General features: G+C 43.7%; 2 protein-coding genes and 1 long non-coding RNA gene across 13 annotated transcripts; 1 reads left to right on the top strand and 2 right to left on the bottom strand.

Moving 5' to 3' along the window:
- Positions 1-1,228: 1,228 nt before the first annotated feature.
- Positions 1,229-12,800, bottom strand: LOC119022919. The gene is made up of 4 exons (XR_005076125.1): positions 12,667-12,800; positions 9,576-9,935; positions 8,785-8,863; positions 1,229-1,717 (listed from the first exon to the last, which is right to left on the bottom strand). It is a non-coding gene; the product is annotated as an uncharacterized LOC119022919 (long non-coding RNA).
- hmga1a (high mobility group AT-hook 1a) lies at positions 9,859-16,665 on the top strand. Of its 8 annotated transcripts, none has more exons than XM_037104383.1 (5): positions 9,859-10,006; positions 11,210-11,317; positions 12,243-12,323; positions 13,676-13,729; positions 14,594-16,665. In XM_037104383.1, the coding sequence occupies exons 2-5, from the start codon at positions 11,234-11,236 to the stop codon at positions 14,651-14,653; spliced, it is 279 nt and encodes a 92-aa protein (XP_036960278.1). In that variant the 5' UTR covers positions 9,859-10,006; positions 11,210-11,233; the 3' UTR covers positions 14,654-16,665. The 8 variants fall into 8 exon arrangements, with proteins under 8 accessions (XP_036960278.1, XP_036960274.1, XP_036960277.1 ...); XM_037104379.1 differs by having other exon boundaries at positions 9,872-10,006; positions 11,210-11,329; XM_037104382.1 differs by lacking the exon at positions 9,859-10,006 and adding an exon at positions 10,151-10,292.
- Positions 16,647-21,530, bottom strand: LOC119022916 (small integral membrane protein 29-like). Of its 4 annotated transcripts, none has more exons than XM_037104374.1 (6): positions 21,399-21,530; positions 20,586-20,869; positions 20,441-20,466; positions 20,234-20,339; positions 19,326-19,387; positions 16,647-18,586 (listed from the first exon to the last, which is right to left on the bottom strand). In XM_037104374.1, the coding sequence occupies exons 2-6, from the start codon at positions 20,691-20,693 to the stop codon at positions 18,538-18,540; spliced, it is 351 nt and encodes a 116-aa protein (XP_036960269.1). In that variant the 5' UTR covers positions 20,694-20,869; positions 21,399-21,530; the 3' UTR covers positions 16,647-18,537. The 4 variants fall into 4 exon arrangements, with proteins under 4 accessions (XP_036960269.1, XP_036960270.1, XP_036960271.1 ...); XM_037104375.1 differs by having other exon boundaries at positions 21,357-21,494; XM_037104376.1 differs by lacking the exon at positions 21,399-21,530 and adding an exon at positions 21,098-21,342.
- Positions 21,531-21,675: the final 145 nt, after the last annotated feature.

Here is a 21,675-nt window from a genome sequence, read left to right as displayed (position 1 = left end):
TATATATATATATATATATATATACATATATATATATATATATACATATATATATATATATATATATACATATATATATATACATGCTTGTTTGTGGGTGTGTGAGAGATCCAACCGCTCTCAGGCGTCAGATACAGACTTAATTAGCTTCTGTTTGCCAGCAAAATCATAGAAAAAAAAAACTTCCAATAATAACATTGTACTTTCCAGACAATACTTCAAAAGGAAGCTAAAAATCTGCAAAGTAAAGCCATGCTCGGTGTGTGCCCTTTGGGAAACTGTGAGCTTTGGTGTGTATTGTCAGTGCCGTGTAATTAATCATACCTCCTAACTGCATTCACCGGGTCCCCTTTGGTTAATTGGACTGCAGCTGCAGAATGGACTAGCCGATGATTTATTCAGCAGGCAGGTGGAACGTCGCCCTGCACCCCCGCCACCTCCCAGGTACGAACGATGGATGGCTCACTCCTGCACCCAGCGACTGCCTGCACTCCTCCATCCCTCAGGCCAATCGACTCCGAGGGCACATTTACAAGACAGACTTCGGGGTGACAAAATGGGAAGGGGGTGGGGGGGCTACAGTGGAATCAATCCTCCCTCCTTTCGCCGTGCTCGAAACAGGTAACAAAAAGCAGGAGAACGGATAAAGATATCGACAATCTGTAGGAAAGTTTAACAGGTGAACTCCCTCACAGAGCCTGCTGGGAGGTAAAAATAAAAAAAAAAACAAACAGCTGAGCCGGCCAGAGGTGAAGCCCCCTCAGACGTTAGTGGCCCTCCCAACTTCACGGCTCCTCTTTCATTTAATATCCATGCTTTGAGGCCGACCGGTGGTAAATATATCATTTTTTAGGCTTGTTGGCAGGCCGCACCACTGTGGCAAGCTTTGTTTTTATCTGAGGTTAGGATTATTCGGTCCGACAGAGGTAGAGGGAAAGTGTGTGTGTGTGTGTGTGTGTGTGTGTGTGTGTGTGTGTGTATGTGTGTGATGAAGAAAAAGACATCCTCTACAGGTGGAGTAACCGACTGTGACGAGTCTTAATTGAATCGGTTTGTAAAGGAAAAGCATGAGCAAATAGCACTTGGCATTCAGGGTTTAAAGACTCATTTAGAGTTTAAAGGTGTAGCGTCCCATTAGGTGAGAGTCAGGCATGTGATCGCTGTTATTATATATTGTAATGTCTCACCCACACAATAGTTAAATGCCAGATTTCACTGTTTTCACTTGTTTACCTGTTAAACCATGTGTCACATTGTACAGATAATCAGTCAGATTGGAGAATGGACTCATGGCCCCATGCATCAACATTAGGATTACACCTTCTCTCTCTCCGTAGTCAGTTTCAATGCTGCTGGCGCGCCATTACCCTGAGATAACCACACTTTAATACTTAATGCAGCTGTGGGCCCCCCTCTGCATTACAAATGGGCCCATCCGTCTCACCTAGACCCCTGCGGGTGGCAGCGCCTCAGTCCGTCTTCAGCAGCTCAAATCATTCATCAATAGGTGGTTATCCGACACCCGCACGCGCAGGACACCGAACACTGCGATGTGGTCAAGGCCAGAGACGGACATCCTGGTGTCAGACAGGGGATCAGTCAACCGATATTACTCCAGACACCACGATGGGACTCCCCCGGCAGCAACAGCTGGATGGCAGGCTCCGAGTACATTCTGCTTATCTGAAAAGCTGCCCCCCTACCTCCTCTTCCAAACCTGTCTAGATGCAAAAAAAAAAAAAAAGAGGACAAAGGAAATCAGGTGTATTTACCAGACGCATCCATCGTATTGGTTTAAATAGGGCCTCCAAGGATTTTTACACATCAAAGTCTGTTTACAGGTCTTGGGGCGGACAAGTGCAAATGTGAAAAAAAAAAAAAGTTGTAGACAGCCTTTTGGGGCTCCCGAGAGTGCTGCGCAGAGTCTTACAAATTGCCACCTGAGGCAGTGTTGGTCGGGGCTGAACGCTGCAAGTCTGAACATTTTATAAGTCTGAGGGTTTGGAGGAAGTGAGTGTACCAGACTTCTGTGGCCCTCATCTCTGATCGAGACCGGCAGCTCAAGACTACAATAGCCACTTCTAGGATGGTGCCACTGCATCGCCGACCAAACGGCTGGCAGTCACGTTGCATTGTGGGTATTGTAAGCGCCAGGTTTTGTTAATTTGGGAACATACAAAACAGACTATAATTCATAGAGTATATACTACAAATATTACAAAACCAAGGAAACGATAGTCAGTCATAATATGTGAGTCACGTCAGAAACAGATTTGACACATGGAAAAGAATGTGAGAGATGTAAAAGGATGAAAATGATTCAGATCTGACCAAAGTCTATGTGTAGTTTGCTCCTCTGCACCAATTCTTAGTACTAAAATGCTAAATCAGCACTTTTTTAAATTAGGAAATTAAAGGGGCATTTAATCAATTTCACATATAACATACAATCTTTTCCCCCTAACTTGAAGGAAGTGACACATTGCTGGAGTAGCTCTTTGAATATAATGATAGTGTTTAGATTGTGTAGCACACGGATACTTCCGATTCCAATTTGCCTGACAGGGGAATGCCAGTCAAAATGCAATAAATAAGACAAATCCTGGGGTGACTCAGCTTTGCAGCTGAGCCTGGCGCCTTTTTTTTTTTTGTTTGTAAACCATTTTATCCCCAACTGTAAAGCCTGGCGCTTATTTGTTGTCGTGGTCATTACATCAGCACTCTGCTGAGAGAATCTGCTCTCCATTCCCGATGGAAATAAAAAACCCAGCGATAAAACTGTGCTCAGACCGCTTCTTAAAGTAACCAGCACAGATGCAGCCCAGGCCAGCCGCCTTCCCCCGGGGGAATGCAGCTGCCAGGCAGGGATGTGACAGGCCCCGAATAGGGCAGGCGGGCCCCTTCCCTTTTGATCAATCAGGTAAGACGGAGAGGGGTAGCGTGAATTCTAAAACTCCAGATGCACCATCACCAAGGTGACTCTCATCCATTACCCGTCCCATCCGCCCTGAACACACGCTCATCCGTCAGAGGGACAGAGCTCCTCCGCTACCTCCCCTTAAGTTAGATTTAGAACTGACGAGGGTCGGTTGAATTAAGCAGCGACTTAATTTGGCTGCCAAAGATCGTCATTTCTGGAGGGCAGACTTTATATCAGGCCGGGCGATATATTTTATATTTTATTAGAATTCATGAGGAAACGGGAGACACCTGCGAGACTGTGCTCCTTGACACGGCCATCCTTTGAAATCAGCAAACTCTAGTTAATTGTTTTGAAGTTGGCTGTGTTGACTTGGAGCCACATCGTGTCACCGATCTCGACGTATAAATTCCTGTTGACTGCATCGTCTTTTATATTCTCAGTGGCAGAGAACCAGCTCCATCACAGACTCAGGTGAGGAATCAGCAGATTTCCTCGGGTTGAGACTACCCTCTGCTGGGCACAGTCGCTAATGTGCTCAGCTGCCAGGAGACATCTTTGACAACCAGAGTGGAGACATGTGGAGAGGTATGAACACGAGCAGGACGACACTTCACCAGAGATGCGTGAATGTCTCCAGAGACAATGTGTTTACAGTGGGCGGTGGCAGAGCGAGGAGAATAACTTTTTTTTTCTCCCCCCGCTCTGTCTTTTAAATAAGAGGTATGAAACAGTTTAGAGGGAAGTATCTTCTCACTTGAGACAGAAGAGCTGCTCATGTGCAAGTACTGCCACAAGATGGAGGTATTACTCAAAGATGGTCACATGGTGTTGGCCCGCAGAAACTAATCTCTGTCTGCCACCTATTGGTATGGAGAGCAGACTGCTCTGTATTAACCATGATTACTGACACTCACTGTGCAGCGACAGGTCCTCGAGCAGTTCAACCTGAGGACATGAAAAGGGACCTTTATTTTAATGAAGGACTACCGTGACACATTTAAAAAAAAAAAAAAAGAAAAGCATACATTTAATATTATGAGTATACATAATTCATCAAATCAGCCTGAGCAGTGCTGCACTGAGGCTGACCCTGACCTCCGACCTCCCTGTGGAGGCATGAAGGATTCGCCTTCAGGTATGAATAGATTTTATGGTAATAATGTTTGAAGCGCTGGACAGTGTTGTATATCTTGAGTTTGCGCCTGATTCTCGACAATAAAATACAGAATGAATTAGATTTTATGACTTTAATGAGTTAAGAAAGAAGAATCTGAGCTTTAGCGTTTATACATTCGGTCCAAGGTATTCTAATACAACAACAATAAAATGAAAATAAAGCATAAAATGAGAGACCTCTTGGCATGTGAAGGCGGTTGTTGCCAAAGGAAGTCTCAAATATGGCACTGTTTTCACCCCTTAAAAAATTTCACAAGCTTGAGTCACAGTATGACTGATGCACCCGCCGGATCCCGGTCCAAAAATCTCAGGATGTGGAAATGAAACTATTTGAGAAAAAGGGAGAGTGGAGCGTTGACTCAGTGACCGACGTACGGAGGTGAAATTAGGTAGTGTAGGAGCTCCTATTATCCCTCCGCTTATAGGAGTATCGCATAAATACAGTGCTGTGTTTCACTAAACAAGCAGCACGCGCTACTTCCTGTGTTTGTGTGAGTCAGATACTACTCATGAGCGCGCTGAATCAGCCGGGGCCCCATCCCCCGCCCACTAACCTCCATCCGCCCCCTCGCAGAAGTATAAAAGACACCCACACACATATTCCCATCTCCGCCCACCTTGCCTTTCAACTGCTCCCACACTTTTCCTCTCCCCTCCCGGTGGATTTTCTCTCTCTCTCTCTCTCCTGCTCCGTTTCTCCCCTCTTTTTCTTTTTTTCCCCCCCCCTCCCTTCATCTCCTCTTTAGAGGACGAGAGGGGAGGATGTGAGTGGCGTGTGTGTATGTGTGTGTTAGTCATGTTCAGGCTCATCCAGGGCCAACAGCAGCAGAGGCAAGGGGGAAACCCAGGCGCAGGCAGGAATAGGATGTTTTGTCCACATCTGTTAGTTGGTTTGGCTGCAGCACTCTTTTGCGGTTTACACAGCGCCTAAAAATGGATTGCTAGAATGAGCTGGAGAGCGTGCTGGAGGGGGGAAGACGGATGAGCATATAGGAGGAGGAGGAGGAGGAGGGGAAAAAAAGGGCAGGAGGACATAGGTGGGGGGATGGGTTAGCATGCCAAAGTGGGCCAAGACCCCCCCAGTGGTTAATAGGATTCTGTCTGCCCTGAGCTGCTGCGGAGTTCATGAGCCAGGAGACGGCTGTGAAGACGGCCGTCTGATGTGGAAGTGTTTGTCTCTTGTTAGATTTGATTAGCATTTAAATTCAAACCGACTCGCCGGTTTGTTTGGTGGGCTCCTTTTGTGCCACAGGTTGACCCGGTCATTCCAGCGCAGCAAACATTTATTCATTAGTCCGCGACAAAGGGGCCGTATTCTTATTTCGCATAGCGTCAATACAATTAAAATCTCAAGAGGCAAATTAAGTGAATACAGTGAGCGGGAAAAAAAAGATTTTCACACAGTAGACAGAGAATGGAATTCCGTCGAAATGCTTAAACAAACGACTTCATTTCAACAAAGTTCTCACCTCGCGACACTTTTCTGATAAGGCAACAATTTCCAAGGGCTTTCAGTTGCATCCTGTCAGATTATTCTGTTCTTGAGAGCCACATAGTCGGAAGCAGTTTGAATTCAAATTGCTGACATGACCCATATATCTGGACAGGCGTGATACTCAGCTCTTTGTGAGTTGGGGACGACCAAAGTTAAACAGGGCGCTGCGTAGTTTGAACTCGTAATTTTACTATTTACAATGCTAATGAGGTAATGATACGAACTCAAACATTTATTTGTTCTATAGCTGAATAAACAAGCTGCGTTCAGAGGGAAATAGGTCCCCCAGAACTTTGTTTGAAGCTGGAAAGTGGCAGGGTCCGCCAAATGTAAACAAAATAAAACAGCATGAAATTGTCCTTTAAAGCCACTTTGTGTTACTCAGTTTCACTCAGTCATTAAAAAGGAATTAAATTGTGTAAGCATTAAAAGAAAAAAATCAGTCAATGAAGATCTTTCTCCTCTGATTTAAATTTCTTCCCCAACACTACGTAATGCACCTTTAAGCAAGAGGAAAAATGAATAAATAAAAATGATGAGTACGATTTTAGTTTTGAACATGAATTTGCAAAATTATACTCTGAAACTTAAAGACCGTCCTCTTGACGTATGAGCCGCCCCGCTGTATGAAACCCCGTTCTGATCCGTTATCAGATTCCAGTTGCTGCCCTCGGTTCCTGCGGCTTTCGCAACCAACTGTCTCGCTTCACATCTAAATGTAAAAATGCCGACATTTGGTTTGCATCATCCCCGATCAGTCACATTATCCAGTCCCCTCATCGGTCTCCAGGTGGTGCCAGTGGTTGTGAGGGGACCACATTCCTCACACCAGCACACACACACACACACACAGTGGACCTATTTGCCTGTCTCCATCCACATACTGAGGGGCCGGGTATATGGCAGAGATGTGTGAGGGGTGGTGGGGGATGGGGCTGAAGTAGTTGTGGAAGATAGAGAGGAAGGAAGTGAATAGAGTGAGAAATGGGGAGGGGAGGGAAGGGCTGCTGGTGGTGGTGGTGGTGGTGGTGTTGGGGGGGTGGCATGCAAGGCAAGCACATGCTGAGCAGAACATTGGACTCATTGAGAAAAGCGCTCTCTCCATTCATGCCCCATCCAATCGCCTCTCTCCCCAAGAACTCCCGCTTCTTCTCATCATGTACGTACATTGTGTTGATATCTGTCCGCTATCTTTGCACGTGACATGTTAATTCAGCGACGGGGGGGTGGGGGGTCCATCGGGGTCGAGTTATTCAAAGGTAAAAATCCTGATATGATCATAAGACGGAGGAGAGGTGGAACATGCACAGATGATGAGCAAAGATGTTGTGTTTTCGAACCACTCTGAAATTCTCGGTATCTGGTTTCAATTGCGTAGTAGTGGACCCATCAGCTCCAGATGGGCAGTTCATTTACATCCGAAACCCCCTTGCATGAAAGTAGCAGTAGGTGTGTTTTGATTAGAGCACTGGTTAGTGTGTCTCATGACTATCCTCGTTTTGTCTCCCTTGTATCCACCACACCCCACACTAGACATCAGACGTTTATCCATTTCAAATGCAAAATCCTCGCATCAACACCGAGCAGGGTTTATCTCTCTCTGCGTGAAGAGTTGGAGGTAGTTTTTTTTCCCCCCCAACAACTAACCAGCCCAGAGCCTCTATCAGGGGATGAACTATGTCCCCTACATTTAGTTACAATGGGGGTAAATTGAGTGGCTTTCCATCGTGGACTTGAATGAACTTCCATAACAGCAGAAATCACATCAATCACAGAGCAAATATTTCGTCATGGCATGCTCTCCAGAGGCAGAAATTAAAACAACTGTACAGTCAAAACAAAGGAACATTCTTGCATTTTTGCGCCGTTTATTTTGTTTATTCAAGTTCTTCTCCCCCCCTGAACTCTGCTCGCTCTTCAGTCCGAATTTCAGTCAGCAAAAAGTGTATTTTTTTATTTTTTCATTTTAGCATTTATTGTGAAAGCCCCACTGAGATGTAAAATCTGTTTTCAAAAATGTCCTAACCGAGATAAGGCGGCAGTAATGGTGAGATAAGACGCGACAGAAGAAGACAACATGTGCCCACAAATCAGAGGAAGGCAGAGACTGTAAAATAAAAAAAATAAAGAATTATAATCCAGTGAAAGATTCCATCCCTGAAACGACCTACGGCAGCACCTTACTAAATAATCACGAACAATAATTTTATCACACTTTCTGAAAGAGAGAGTTCCTCAGTGGGGATCAGGACTCTATTGAGGGGGGTCATAAGATAAGCGTAAAAGGCCGTGAGATAATTCAAAGGACAGGAAAGCAGGAAAAACTGTTTTGCCACAAAGGATTCATCTTTTTCAAAAGATTTCCTCTTTCGGCCTCTTAAAAAAATAAAAATAACGATTAAAAGAAATAGATTCTGGTTTTGGTCTTCAGTTTTATCTCCTGACGGAGCGGTATGCAACAGATGACGATGGCTCATTTTGGGGGATGACGGGTTCATTTTAGAAGGAGAAAAAAAAAACACTGCTCCGAAAACATCAGCAGGCAGAAGAGAGAGGACAGTTTCTGCAGCTCGCATGGAGGGACACTGAATTTGATTAATTAACTGCGTACAGTTCCAGGCCAAGGGAGCAGCATAAATACATTAAAACTCTTACCTAGTTCTGTTCAGACTTCTGGAACTTCTAAGTGCCGCATTGTGCTGAAAAAATATATATATATTCTTGGGAACAAGAAACAGATCTGGTCCACATTTTTTCTTGAATTACAAAGAAAAAGGTGGCTTTTACTTTTACTCGAGTATATTTTAAAATAATCTGAGTAAAATGTCAATAAGACTCGAGGTAATTAAAGCCACAGCTATGCTTGTTTCACCCACAGTTTTGTTTGCACACTGGCGTTCATGTACCTTTTTCTAGCTAAAGATATATTTTGATTCATTTCTCTTATTTATAGCTATAGAAATCACACTAAACACTGTAAAACAACAAAAGAGCTGTGAAATGCAACATAAATGTAAGTACATTTTGTAATGACAAAACAGCTGTGTTTTAATTACAAAATGTACGTACTTCATACTTCACCACATTTCCGATCTTGCAACCCAACTTTACAAATGAAGATGGTACAAAATATGATGAGCTTAAAGGATAAATTCACCCAAAGATGAGAGTGTTGTCTTTGTCTACTCACGTTCGTGCCGATGGTGAAGTAACATTTCTGGAGCTTCACAAGAAAAAAAGCGCTGCAGCATTCTCCTTCTCAACAACCACTGTAGAGAAGAACATGTTTAAAACTTACAAAAATGACACAAATAAAGATTAAAATTGCTCAGTTTCTGTTCATCTGGCATAATCTCCAGCAATCCAAGATGCCAAACTGACTTGAAAACTGATTTGCATCCTTTTATGTAAAAGCCAAAATCTTTCACTGTAGCTGCGAAGCTAAAAAAAACAGTCACCCGTCTGACGTGGGTGCACAGACTCAACTGCGCGCCAGGGGTGTACATGACGAATTTTCAATTCCAGTTTGGATCTCAATGCTTCCGGGACTTCGCCGGATGAGCTGAAGGGAGCCATTTTATGTGTTCTTCAGTTGTATTTCTTTTACATCTTGAAACAAGTCTGCATCTACCACAGTTTTTTAGGAGAATGCTGCAGAAGCTCAAGAGGCAAAACTTTACCTTTACCACTTTTCGTGACCAAACTTTCATTGTTTTGGGTGAACCTATCCTTTAAACCAGCCAACAGAGCACGAAGCAGATCAAAATAGCACTCTAGTAACCTTTGCAACTTCAAATCTCTACTTTACATCCTGGCATTGCTACTTTTTCTCCCTCCGGTAAAGGCTGCAAATACCTCTGCTGCAGATAAGGGTGTTTTTTTTTTTTTTTTTTAAAGGAGTAGAGTAACAGGAGATGACTTTTTTCTGAGCTCCCAAAAAACGGCTTGTGTTTACATTGGGGGAGGTCATAGTTCACTCACCATCACTGTGGAGAATGTGGTATGTCCTTTTGAGCAAATGCCTGAAACGTCGCACACATGACGGCACAGCATTTCTGCCACTGCAGGGAGCAACTTTTAAAAACACATTTAATGCTTTTTTTTCTTTCTTTTTTTTTGGATGAAACCTGAAGGAAATATGAAGGGATCCTGTAGGTGGAGGAGGAGGAGGGGGAGGAGGATGAGGAGGAGGAGGTGGAGGAGGATGGGGGTTGAGCTCTCTCTGGTACTGTTGGTGGCCCATTTATCATATCTCCGCCCTCCAGTGTTTCGGCTCCCATGAGGGCGGCTCTTTAAATTGCCCCAAAACTGCTCCTGGCTGGCGCCTTTTCCCCCCTTTATCTGCAGGGAGACAAGACACACGTGCTATTTATAGGACGTCGCGAGGAGCGAAAACTTCCAACAACCTGCTGGTAAATATTTTTTATTATTATTATTATGAAAGATTTTTATTTCTTCCTTTAAAAAAAAAGTCTTGTTTCGATTTCAATTCATAACAGTGTGTGTGTATTTTTTTTTTTTTTTCTTCTATGGCTGCATGAGCTGGGATTTTCGAAGGGGCGGGCTGTGTGTTGTCTGACGAATAAAAGCTGTAGCCTATAGATCGGCGCAAGGCTTTTTAACCGGGTATAACCAGCCAGGCTTAAAGGAAACATTTCGTCTTAAATTTAGAGCAGAGGTTATAGCCGACACATAGAGGTGAGTGCATGGGGGGCGAAGCACACTCGGTAAGATGAAGAAGAGGCTTTTTTTTTTTTAATTTTATTTTGTGGGGAAAAAATAATGCATTTTATAGCAGAGCTCGAGCTCCGGCCGGAGAGAGCGCGAGAGAGAGGAGAGGCTGCACGCTTCAAATGTGAGCCCGTCTTTTGTTGCTCTGGCCCGGGCTCTCGCGCTTTGACACCGCCGCTAACGAAGCACCTCGCTTTGCATTTTCTCCTTCTTCCTTATTTTATTTCAATTTTTTGTAAGAAGAGGGCGCAGACTACAGCTACGTTTTTGTAGCCTGCAAACACCCACCGAGGCGAGCATACACACACTCGCACACAACACCGGCCATTGTGTAGTCGGAAGGGTCGGTGGTGGTTCGGTCGGTCTGTCGGTGAGAAGGGGGGGATCTCTCCGCCGCGGCTCCGGCGTGCAGCACACACGCACACACGCCGGGGAGACAGTGGATAGCTTTTCCCTGCGCAAGGCCACAACAACGGGCCTCTAAACATGGTTGGGGTTCAGCAGTTTTCTGTTTTTTTTCTTCCTGTGTGCAGGCCTGCGACCGCCTACGGAGCTCCAGCTATATCATACGAGCCGGGTTTTTAAAAAAAATCATTTTTGTTTTATTTATTTTTTTGATGCCAGTGTTTGTGTAACGCACATGAGACAGAAATAGTTCCTGGAAAATAAATGCGGATTAATTGAGCCGAACGCGTCGCTGCTGCTGCTGCTGCCGGTTGCGCGGTTAGCCCCGGTCATTTTTGTGTGTGTGCTCGTGTTGTGTTTGCGGTCACTGAGTTGAAATTTTTCTGTGCTGCATGTGTGTGTGTGTGTGTGTGTGTGAACTCGACGCCTCGCCTCGGCATCAAGCCCTGACTGGTGTGATTTATCCCCCCCACCCCCAGGTCTGTAAAAAAAGCTAAGCAAACATGAGCGACAAGGGGACAGTCTCACCGAAGGAGAAGGAGGCTACAGAGAAGAGGGGGCGTGGGAGACCCCGTAAGCAGCCGCAGGTAGAAACTGACGTAGGTTACAGTTCCATTTGTTTTTACTATTACACACTGCACATCACATCACTAACACAACACAACGAAGAGAACGTGTGTTTTGCTGTGAGAAGCCGTGAAACACGCCTCTTTAGTCCAGCCTGCATCTGTTCCAGCTGATGCTCAGGTAGATATCACTGTGCAGGTGAGGTGCTCATGCATGTCCATGTCATAAGCTCCCCCTCTTTGAATCAAGATAATGGCTGCAGTGGCCATTTGTTCACCCCCCCACCATCAGCCTTATCGGTGTAAAAGTAGTAACCCTACAACAAACTTCCCGTGTGTCTCACCAGGTTTGTAAGCAACCTGTAACCCTACCCCTTTAAACTGGTTTTAACCCCCCCTCTCTCTGCACGGCCCACCTCTTGCTCGTCATGTAATGGATGACACAGCAGAGTGGAAGCACAGAATGGCTCATAAAGCAGTCACTCAGAGCGCTGTGTTTTAGTATCGAATGGCTCGGTTGCTATGAGCTGCGGTTGTAAACACTCTAGAAATGCAACCTGAGACGTGTCAGCCATGGCATAGCTCGCGGCCACAAATTATCACACAGACAAGATGGCTCATATTGAATGTACCTTGCATCTGTGGAGGGGATGGTAATCCCCTGAATGTTAGCTCAGGTATTCCCCCCCTTACACTCGGATGTTTGGTACTTTCAGCCTCCAGCTGACATGTTTTTAAGTCATTTGTGATCCAACATTTGTCCGTCTTCTATGGTCAGACTGTGGCAACCTGTGGCGCTGACCACCTGTCAGCCACACTGACCTTGAATAACGTACTCGCCTGAGACTATAATTCAAACGCATTCAAATATTCACACTGTAAATGCTAGAATGTCGATATTCTTCTGTTGTGTGCTAACTTTATCCTCTACTGTTTTGATTGTCAGGAGCCAAGTGGGTCCCCGACTCCAAAGAGGCCCAGAGGACGGCCGAAGGGCAGCAAAAATAAGACTAGTGGCAAGGGCAAAGTAAGTCATGTTTTGTTTCGTTTTTTTACGTTTGGGCAACGGCCAACGTGCATCCTTAGCTGGGATGACGAGACGTGCGCAGCGTCCATCCTCCCATCTTCTCTTGCAAGTGTTTCCCCCTTTTCTAACCTTCGATTTCCTTTACGGTTGATGAACATTTCGACGGTAGCTAACCTCATCCTCTTAAAAGGACGTCCTGCTGTTGCTCTTGATATATCGGTTGGCTGCAATTGAGCTGCTTCCCCTCCTGGTGTCAGAAATAGCCTGGCTAGGGTTTCCCATTGTAAAGACCTTGGTTTACTGCCTTACTTTTTTCTTTTTTTTTTTTCTGAGTGATGCTCACCCTGTACTTCCTGTCCTCCAGCTTCCTGCAGCTTGTCATGCACAGTGTGGTGCAGGTGCAGAGGCCGCAAGACTGTTTCCAAGCTGACACTGAGCACCCCTCCGCCCCCACCCAGCACACAGCCCTAGTTCTTCTCTGCCTGTCGTCTCCATAGCAACAACTGATTTTCTCCCTCGCCCCAGCCCTCCAGCTCCCCCATGCGCTCTGTATTCGCCGCTATGCTATGTATGGGAAAAGGGAGAGGGAGAGGAAGTGTGCATGCATGTATGATATAGGTTTAGCAGCGAGGGCCGAGCTGCAGAGGGTTTGTGTCTCCGCTCAGTTCCACCAGCTGTCTCTGAGCCTCAGACCAGGTGGCCAGCGAACTGGAGTGCCCTGTGTGCAGTTCCTGTCGGCCTTCCAGATAATAGCCAATGAACCCAATGCCCCCTTTCCGTGTGTGTCATTACAGAGCTGCTGCCGCCATCTGCAGGCAGATAGCTGCAGAGCTCTGCAGATATAGATTGTTTACACCTCCATGTTTTTGCAATAAACCCCCGAAAAGTCTGTGGCTGCAGTCCCAATGTTGTCTTTTTGAAGAGGAGTCATAGTTGAGTGACATGACCTGGAAGTATGTAATTGGCAGCCAAGCTGAGAGCAGGTTGGAGGTCTCCAAATGCAATGAAAAGGTGCTCCAGTGCTTCCATTCTTGTAGCAAAGGTTAAACCGGATCATCCCTTGTCCCATACTCCCTTGCAGCCCTAATGTAAAAGCAGTCAGGTTCTCTTAGCAGCACGTTTCTTTTCCTAAGTCCTCTCCTTGTCATCAAGGCATTTTCCCACCTCACCTGAATGAAATTACAAAAAGAAAAGACAATTAATTGAAAATCCAGCTGGAACTTCTGATTTAACTTAACAGATCAACAGGCATGAGGATCACAACAAAATACACTGCCACGCCCCAATGGCACTTCTTCTTTTTTATTTTTTAAGCTGTAACTTCATTTTTTTACTCCTTTTTTTTTTCGCAGAAGGCAGCAGCCCCGTCTGAAGGGGCAAAACGCAGGGGAAGACCTAAGAAGGAGGTAAGAGTCCCAGGACAAACAGTGCTCACATTTGTTTAAACCATTCCTCTCATCAATTGAATTATGATCGGTATGACTGTCTGCAGGGCAAAATTGCATTTTCCTAATTCCCTTGACTGCCTCCTTCCTCTCAGACGAGTCATTTTTACTCATCGCAGTTATTTTGGTTCTTGTGTGTTCATTTAGAGCAGTCTCGCATAAACGTCTCCAGGCACCGAGGGCTCATGTGAAGGCAAATCTGAGCCTGCATGACAATTTTTCTCCTCCACCGGTGTTAAATGACAGCACAACTTTTTTTTTTTTTTGGGTGACTGTAAAAATGAGCAACCACACTCCGTGTACGGCCGGTCAGAAAAGCATGTTTAATCTAGGAAGAAATTGCGGTCTTGTAGTAACATTCTGTCATGTGCATGAGTGGTTAGGGCGTACTCTGAAAGAAGTCTGGATCGAATTAGTCACAGAAAGGAATGACCCAAAGTTACCCTCCTAACTATCCCTCTCATTTTTATGAATGAACATCTCAGGCTGTAGTGAGTGACTGAGTGTGAGGAGGAAAGGCGAGTGCGCTAAAGCAGGATGCCTCATTGTGAGTCACCGCTCCTATGATTCACTTTTCACTACAGATGGCTCACCCTTCCCCTGGGTGTTCTTCATGCCGCAGTGGTTTATCAAAGACATTCATAATAACATTTATGTTTTTTGATGTTGTTACCCGGAGGCTGTGAAAAGTAAAAACAGTCACGTTGAGACATGAATCACAGGCAGCCATTGTTGCTGAATGTCAATGGCACTTGAGAAGCATTTTCCTTGTGGGCGTAGTCGAGGCCTGACTGGACTTCCCCCCCCCCCCCCTTTCTGTCACAGGAGAAGGAAGAAAAGGCGTCCCAGGAATCATCTGAGGAAGAGGAAGAAGAGGACCAGTAATTTCACAACGCATGCTACCTCACTCAACATACTGACTTACTGTTAACCAGAACTGGGCTGTATCTCCAACACCAGTGCCACCACATGACCACTGTTCACGACAAAGCCCTCTTTGCCAAAAGGAGGGTTTAAACACAGTACAAATAATCATGCAACAGCACTGGATAGAACGATGGACCTTGCTCAAGCATAGATCTAAGAATTTACAAGAAAGGTAACAGCCCTTTTCTCTACATGTCATGGTATCACAAGTCTTTTATACTGGACAAAAGGTGTGCTCAAAGGAGCCTGGACGTTTCCATTTTTCCCCCCCTAAAGATGGTTTGTAGGACATTTTCTCTGCTTAATGTTACTTATTTGTTGTACCCGCATCTGAGATGGTAGGGCATATAGATTCCTCTCCATGTTTTGTACTGGACAAAGGTGAATTTTACCTATACTTGCTGTTTTTTTGGTTTTTTTTTCTTTTGTGTGTTTGTGTGAAGTGGTTAACCTATCCTTTGCATCGTATTTTAGATGGAGTTGAGCTTCAGAGTTTAGGATGAGAATAGATGACTGATGGTAGAAGTGTTTTCCATTTCTAACCTGCTTAACTGATTTCGCCCCCACCCCCTCCACCTCCTACCCCCTTTCTAACCAGTAGAGCAGAAACACCTTCACCACCTTCACTCCCTCCCACCTCCTGTAGTGCAGTTTAGACTTACTTCTCAAAACTTCCTTCTCGGTCCTCGGCGTGTAGAGGGGGAGATGTAAAGTGTATCGTTAGTAATCAGAGTAGTCTGATCAGACTTACTGTTTTGTTCCTTCGGGTTACATACCATTTAAAAACATGAGTGTGCTGCTTTTCATGATATAATAAAACTCGATTCTTTTTTTTTTTTTTTTTTTTTTTTGGTATATAATGTGTGTTTTTAAGGATAGGGTTGGCAGAATTCTAGGCTGAGAGCATCAGTGTCGTTTCTTCAGGGAGCTTTTACAAATGCTGTTACATTGGCGTCTTTGTCTTCTCATGGTCCTCAGTTTCCAAGCGCTCACTCAATCACTCGCAAAAGGCAAATCGCAAATTGGTCAAACAAGGAGTTTGATTGTAACAGAGGATAGTTGGTGGCACTACTATCCAACAGGGCTGCGCGTTTTCTTCATTCCATCTAGCTCTCACTGCTTCACCTAGCTTGGTCCTTCCGTCATCACTTAGTGCAGTAATATACTTTTTCTTAGTCTTTTTTTTTTTTTTTTTTTTTTTTTTTTTGGACGATGTGTGTTGTATGCCGTCTGCTACAGGTTAAAAAAAAAAAAAAAAAAAAGTAAATAAAAAGGTGTTTGTGTATTTCTAAGTGTCAGGGAACCCGCGGTCACAGTCCACTTAACTGGGTTTTTCCACACACCTAAGCTGCTACAACCTCAGTTACGAAACCCGGAAAACTGCAAACAGGCGATACAAGGCCTGGTATTTCATACCTCACTCAACAGCTTACTTTACCATTTATTTGCATTTAACTGGTTTTCTGTTGTTTTTAAAAATGTAACCTCTGGCATGAGTTGGAAAGATGTCGTTTATTACAAAGTTTGTGTATTTTTTTTTTTTTTTTTTTTAATTTTTTTTTTTTTTAACCTGACTGTAATGAGGTATCTAAGATTTTCAAGTTTGTGATTGTGTGTGCATACGCAGCACGTCTTGGCTCATTCATAACCGGAGCTTGCAGACAGGTTGTAATTAAATGTGTGAAGCAAGTCAGGGAGACCTGTCAGCTTGACAACTGTGTTCGCTGACTGTGGTAGATTAGCAGGTGTGTTTTTATCCGTTTAATAAAAAAACAAAAAAAAACTTCTGGTGCACTGAAATATTGGTTCTGATTTTCATGGACAAATGTTTGTGTGTTTGTGATAGACTGGGCGCTCTTTCCACTTAACTGTTCTGTTGGCTGTCGTGTGTGTTTGGCACTACCGCACACAGCCACCCTCACCATATTCATACAACAACTCATTTCATGTCTTTTTTTTTTTTTTCTTTTCAACAATATCAGTCATTTTACATACCAACAACTTGCATCCGTTCATTTATATACTGTAAACTCAACAGGATGGGATCATTCTTTTTAATGTACACCGTATATAAATGTACAATGTCTATATTTCTATGGTGCCCTACAACAATTTGTATCAGAAATGGTCAATAAAGAGAATTTTCTTTGTCATTTTTCTTTCATTTCCTCTTTTATTTCCACCCAAAGGCTCAAGTACACATGTAGGTCAGTGATGTGTTTGGTAATGGTCTCAACATAATGACTATCAGGCTAATTTAACTGTAAATGTAACTGCACAAAAGGCAAAGTTGTATTATTTGTTCACATGTTCAAATGAGCCTGTCAATTCTCTCTCAAAGCAGCAGTCAATAACAGTTCTGCCAAAGTCCTATTTACATCAGTAATTCTTTCACTTTTCAAGTGCAATCTAAAATCAGAGCATCACATTACAAGTTCAACAGTGCAAATCAATATGATACGATTGGATATTTGTACAGTTTTAATTTTGACTACCGTGTTTTTATGTTCATTCACTTCACCTCTAGTAAATGAGTAGAAAATGAGATGTCAAGATGACTAGAGACTAGAGGAATGTGTTCTGGCATGAAAATGTTTTCGGGTCCAGATAGGACTACAGCAGACATCCATGTGCATGCTCATTGTGAAGCACCTCCAGATGTTATACCTGAAAGCATAAAGTCCAGGCATCATCTGTCGAAGACATGTATATTCACAATAACTGTGATACACGTTCCCCTATAAGAACAGTGTACAAGTTGTATTCGGTTTACATTCATAAAGGCAAGGCAAATTAAGATCAGGAAAGGCTGCAATTCATCAAGAAAAAAAAAGTGAGGTTTCCTGAGTGCTTGATACAGTCAGACCTATGGCATTCTTCTGAACAAACTCTTCAGCTTGAGGTAAATCTGTGCTGGTGCCATGCCTTGTAGACAGGACATATTTAGGGCACTAGTCACAACTCATTTCGGAGATGAGCGGAGGTTGGTGTTATTTACTTCGTAACTGGCTTTTCATGCCATTGATAAGAGTCATAGGACTTGGCTAAACCACAAAAAGGTCCAGATCGTAGGGCAGCTAGTTAAATCCTGAGAGGAAATTAGAACCAAAGAGGGTGTGTGTTTGTCCTTTTGACAAAAAAAAAGAAAGAAAAAAAAACTAAATAAAATTTACCAGACGGCTATTCTATCATTATCAATATGAAAAATGACTTAAAAGCTCTTTCTGCAGTGTCATGTCACCAAAATCGACTGCTTAAGTTGCATTTCATTAAATAAGTCATATCTGTTTTTAGTAAACACAACAACCTGCACACAAACATGTCAAGAGACAAACCCTGCAGCAGGACTGTCAAGTTTTAACAAGTGCAGAACTAAATAAATCTCAGTACAAATGCCTTCTGAAACCCATATTGACAATAACTGCTGCCACCGTGTCAGCCACAACATTTTCTATGAGAGTAAACAGATTAAGCCAGCAGGTATCTTTAGATACAGTCCACCTTTCTTAACTGTCATTTGTGTCACCCAACACCACAGTAAAAAGTCTGAATAAATAATGTCAAATAAATAAGTTGTAGGTACTGTGTCTGTTAAGCACACAGGTTTGGCATCAGAACCACACAAATGAACAGTCACTCACTAGTCTTCACCGACAACGGGAAAAACAAGAAGATGGTGACTGTTGTTGATATAATCAAAGAAAACGGCAAATAGCGGTGAAGACAAAGAAAACAGACAAAGGGAGTCTTGAACATGACTTCAAAATTGACTGATCTCTGTGGCTGATGGCTGCGAATGTCCTTTCCTGTGGTTAACTATCATCATGCACTGACGTCTTTGGTCAGAAGAGGGCGTCGCTGTTGGTAACTTCTGGCCCAGCCTTGAACGATCTGCAAAGTACAATAAAACGTAGTGAGTGCAAGTTCAGTTGTACAGGGTCATGACTTGAGTATGAAATTGTTCCATCTGACTTTGTGACACTTTCCATGCACTGGAATAGTGGCAGAAATCTAAAAGGGCAGATATCACAAAACCCCAGCTGATCAAACCAAACCAGATATAAGTAATAATCCTGCAGGAGAGGGTTTTGTTTTGTGATTTGAGAACATGATTTCACTCAGATTTTTGTAGATTCTTCAGAAAACAAGGGTTTCCCAACTGTGGGGTACAATTCAATGAGCTTTGCCCCTGGTCACTATCGCCACCTAGTGTTTCTCATGGCTCAGTGCATGATATTTGACATGAGTCAACCAGGCCAGTACTCTTGATTTATGTAATTAAAACTGGCTAGAGACAACTTTTTTTTTGCTTCAACTTATCATTCTGAAGATAATACTTTTTGCCCAGTGTGGCTACTGAAAAATTAAAACATTTTGCATATAACTGGTTAATTTTAAGTTTAGCTTTTTATTTATGCTTTTTGGTCTACTGATGGGGCTGAAAAAACAAATGTCAAATCACAACACAAAAGGAAGCCTGTTCATCACCGCACTACCAAAACAGGTAGAGGTGGTTGTTCATCTGTACAGTAAACCGAAAAAAGAACCTCAGTGACAGAGGAGGCAAAGAAGCAAAGAGGCAGAGTGACAGAAAACGAGGTGAAGCAGGAGTGAACGGATGGGTATTTACTTGATGGAGAGCAGCGGCGTCGCGTTTCCACGTTGATACGTGTTTCCCCTTAGTAATGGGACCTGCGACAGTTCAAAGTCGACATTCTTTATACTACTTCAGTAAGTCACAAAACCTGGCTACTTATTAATACAACAGAGTGTTTAAACTATGCCTTTTCATTGCATCGAGATCAGGGTTTATAGGTCGCATTTGGGATTCTTTTGGGTTGCTTTTTGTTTCTGGACACCAGCCAGGCTGCTGGCTGAATCGATGTTGCCAACGCTGTCTTTGCAACTTTTGGGCCAAGACTAGGAGTTGGATCCTCTGGGAATGTTAGGGCAATAATGTCTTTCTATTTCTGCCAGAGTCTTTGTACCACATGGGGCATCAGAGTAGTTTCAAGGGCAGGTAAGACATCTTTGGTTAAACATAAGATAACAAATTGGCCACATGGCCCCATTAAAAATTATTTGGTTTGTGAACCTTCTTTAAACTCAACATTACAACATTTGTTGCAGTTAATGGTTCTAAAATATCTGACCATTCACCAGGAACCAAAATAAGCCACTGGCCTTTATTTTGAGGCTTGCAAATAAAACAAGTCCTGCAACATTTCTACTATACTACTACTACTACTACTACTACTATTTATTTGGTTGCTTTGCTTCTATGTGTGAGAGGAAGTTACTAACCAATTGAGGAACTGCCGTGTCGTTAGAGTGAATGGCGCAACCGAGAACAACAACACAATTTCAAGAAATACACAATGGGAAAACCAGGCAGCAGAATGTGTGGTTAACTGTGTTAAGATCTAGCATGCTTACTCAAATCCTCTATATTTAGAAATTGCACACATCTTCTTAACAGTAGCATCATACGTTGTCTCACTTGCAGGTCAACATGTCAAAAGTAATGGTACATCATACCCTTGTGTCCTCTTCTCTCCACAACATTTCTTGTTCAGCTTCATTAAGTTCTTCTGAAGGATCATATGTGTAAACTGGCAGCAGCTGATGACGGAGTCTGTCAATTCTGAGAGACAATATAAAGGAGATTAAACACTGATTCAATCACAGAGACACAGGAGTGCCGCAATCAAGTTGATCACAAAGCACACAGATTAAAAAGCTTACCTCCTTTTCTTTCGAATGTACATGACCTGGAACAGACAAAATGGAGAGCATGACACGATCATGTGATATCTCTCAATTCAGGCTTGTCACAGCCTTTTAATTTTGTAGGTCAGTCTGTGCCAACCAACCCAGCTAACCCACTTACCACAGCAGCAGCTACTCCGATGATGGTGATGAGGAGAAATGGTACCAACACATAACCGACTGCCACATCCCCATCTATGATGGCAGGGGGCTCGGTCGTGCTGTTCATTGCATATGTTCAGAAAACGGAGAACACAGGGGGCTGCTTGTGCAGGGCCTTTACCAGCAGCTAACCCCCTCCCTGCGGCAGGCACTGTGCAGCGGCTCTCTCCTCAAGCTGCCCGCTTGTTGTTTATGCCTCATCCTCGTCGCTCATGTGACTTCCACATGGTATCCCCGCCCTCCCTAATCAGCGGGAATAAAGACAGGAAGAATTGATGTACTGTTAACAATGAATAGATTTGTACGGTCTGATAGCGGCAGACATGATACTCAAACAAGTATGGAATCTGTGTACTTTACTGGTGTGCAACAGTAACGTGTGCACAAGTTAATGCGTTGTTAGCAGGTAGCTACTGGTCAAGACACTAATTCTCTTGCTGCGGTCAGTTGGTTTGGCTGACAAATGCTCACATCATCCCGTGTGACTGTCCTCCATAGCCGTGCAAGCCACATAGCTAAACCCAATGTAAGTAAACACCCACCGCTGTCACGGTTAACCGTAGCTGCTGGAAAACGCTTTAGCCAGCGTTACTAGCTATAAACACTGCTAACATCACCGTTAGCTGCGCCGTTAGATGGCGCTTTTACTGGCAAGTTGTTCTACTCTGAAAAAAAACAGCGGACACAAGTCCTCAGCATCAAAACGACCTACTGACGACCCACAACACACTTGTTCGTCTTTTCAGATAAATTCAAGGACGTTCATGCTCACGATACGATGAGATAAGCCGCTCTCTCTCTCTGTTCAGGAACGTTATGTTGTGCTCAGCAGGCAGCTCGTCCTCCGTCAGCATCAACAACATTTACACTTCCGGTCTGAGTCTTTCATAATAAAAGCGGCCGGCTGGCACAAACTATGACAAAATACCCCCCCCCCCCCCCCCCCCCCCCATTTCGACATGTATGGCGTCGTGTCTATTTGTAGGTTTCTCTTGATGTAAACAACAGATGCTGTTTGTTTGTTTTTGCTTTTTTATTGTGATAGAGAA

The sequence above is a fragment of the Acanthopagrus latus genome, chromosome 7, assembly GCF_904848185.1.
Source record: "Acanthopagrus latus isolate v.2019 chromosome 7, fAcaLat1.1, whole genome shotgun sequence".
NCBI classification, from domain to species: Eukaryota; Metazoa; Chordata; class Actinopteri; order Spariformes; family Sparidae; genus Acanthopagrus; species Acanthopagrus latus.
This window is presented reverse-complemented; position numbering and strand designations above follow the sequence as displayed.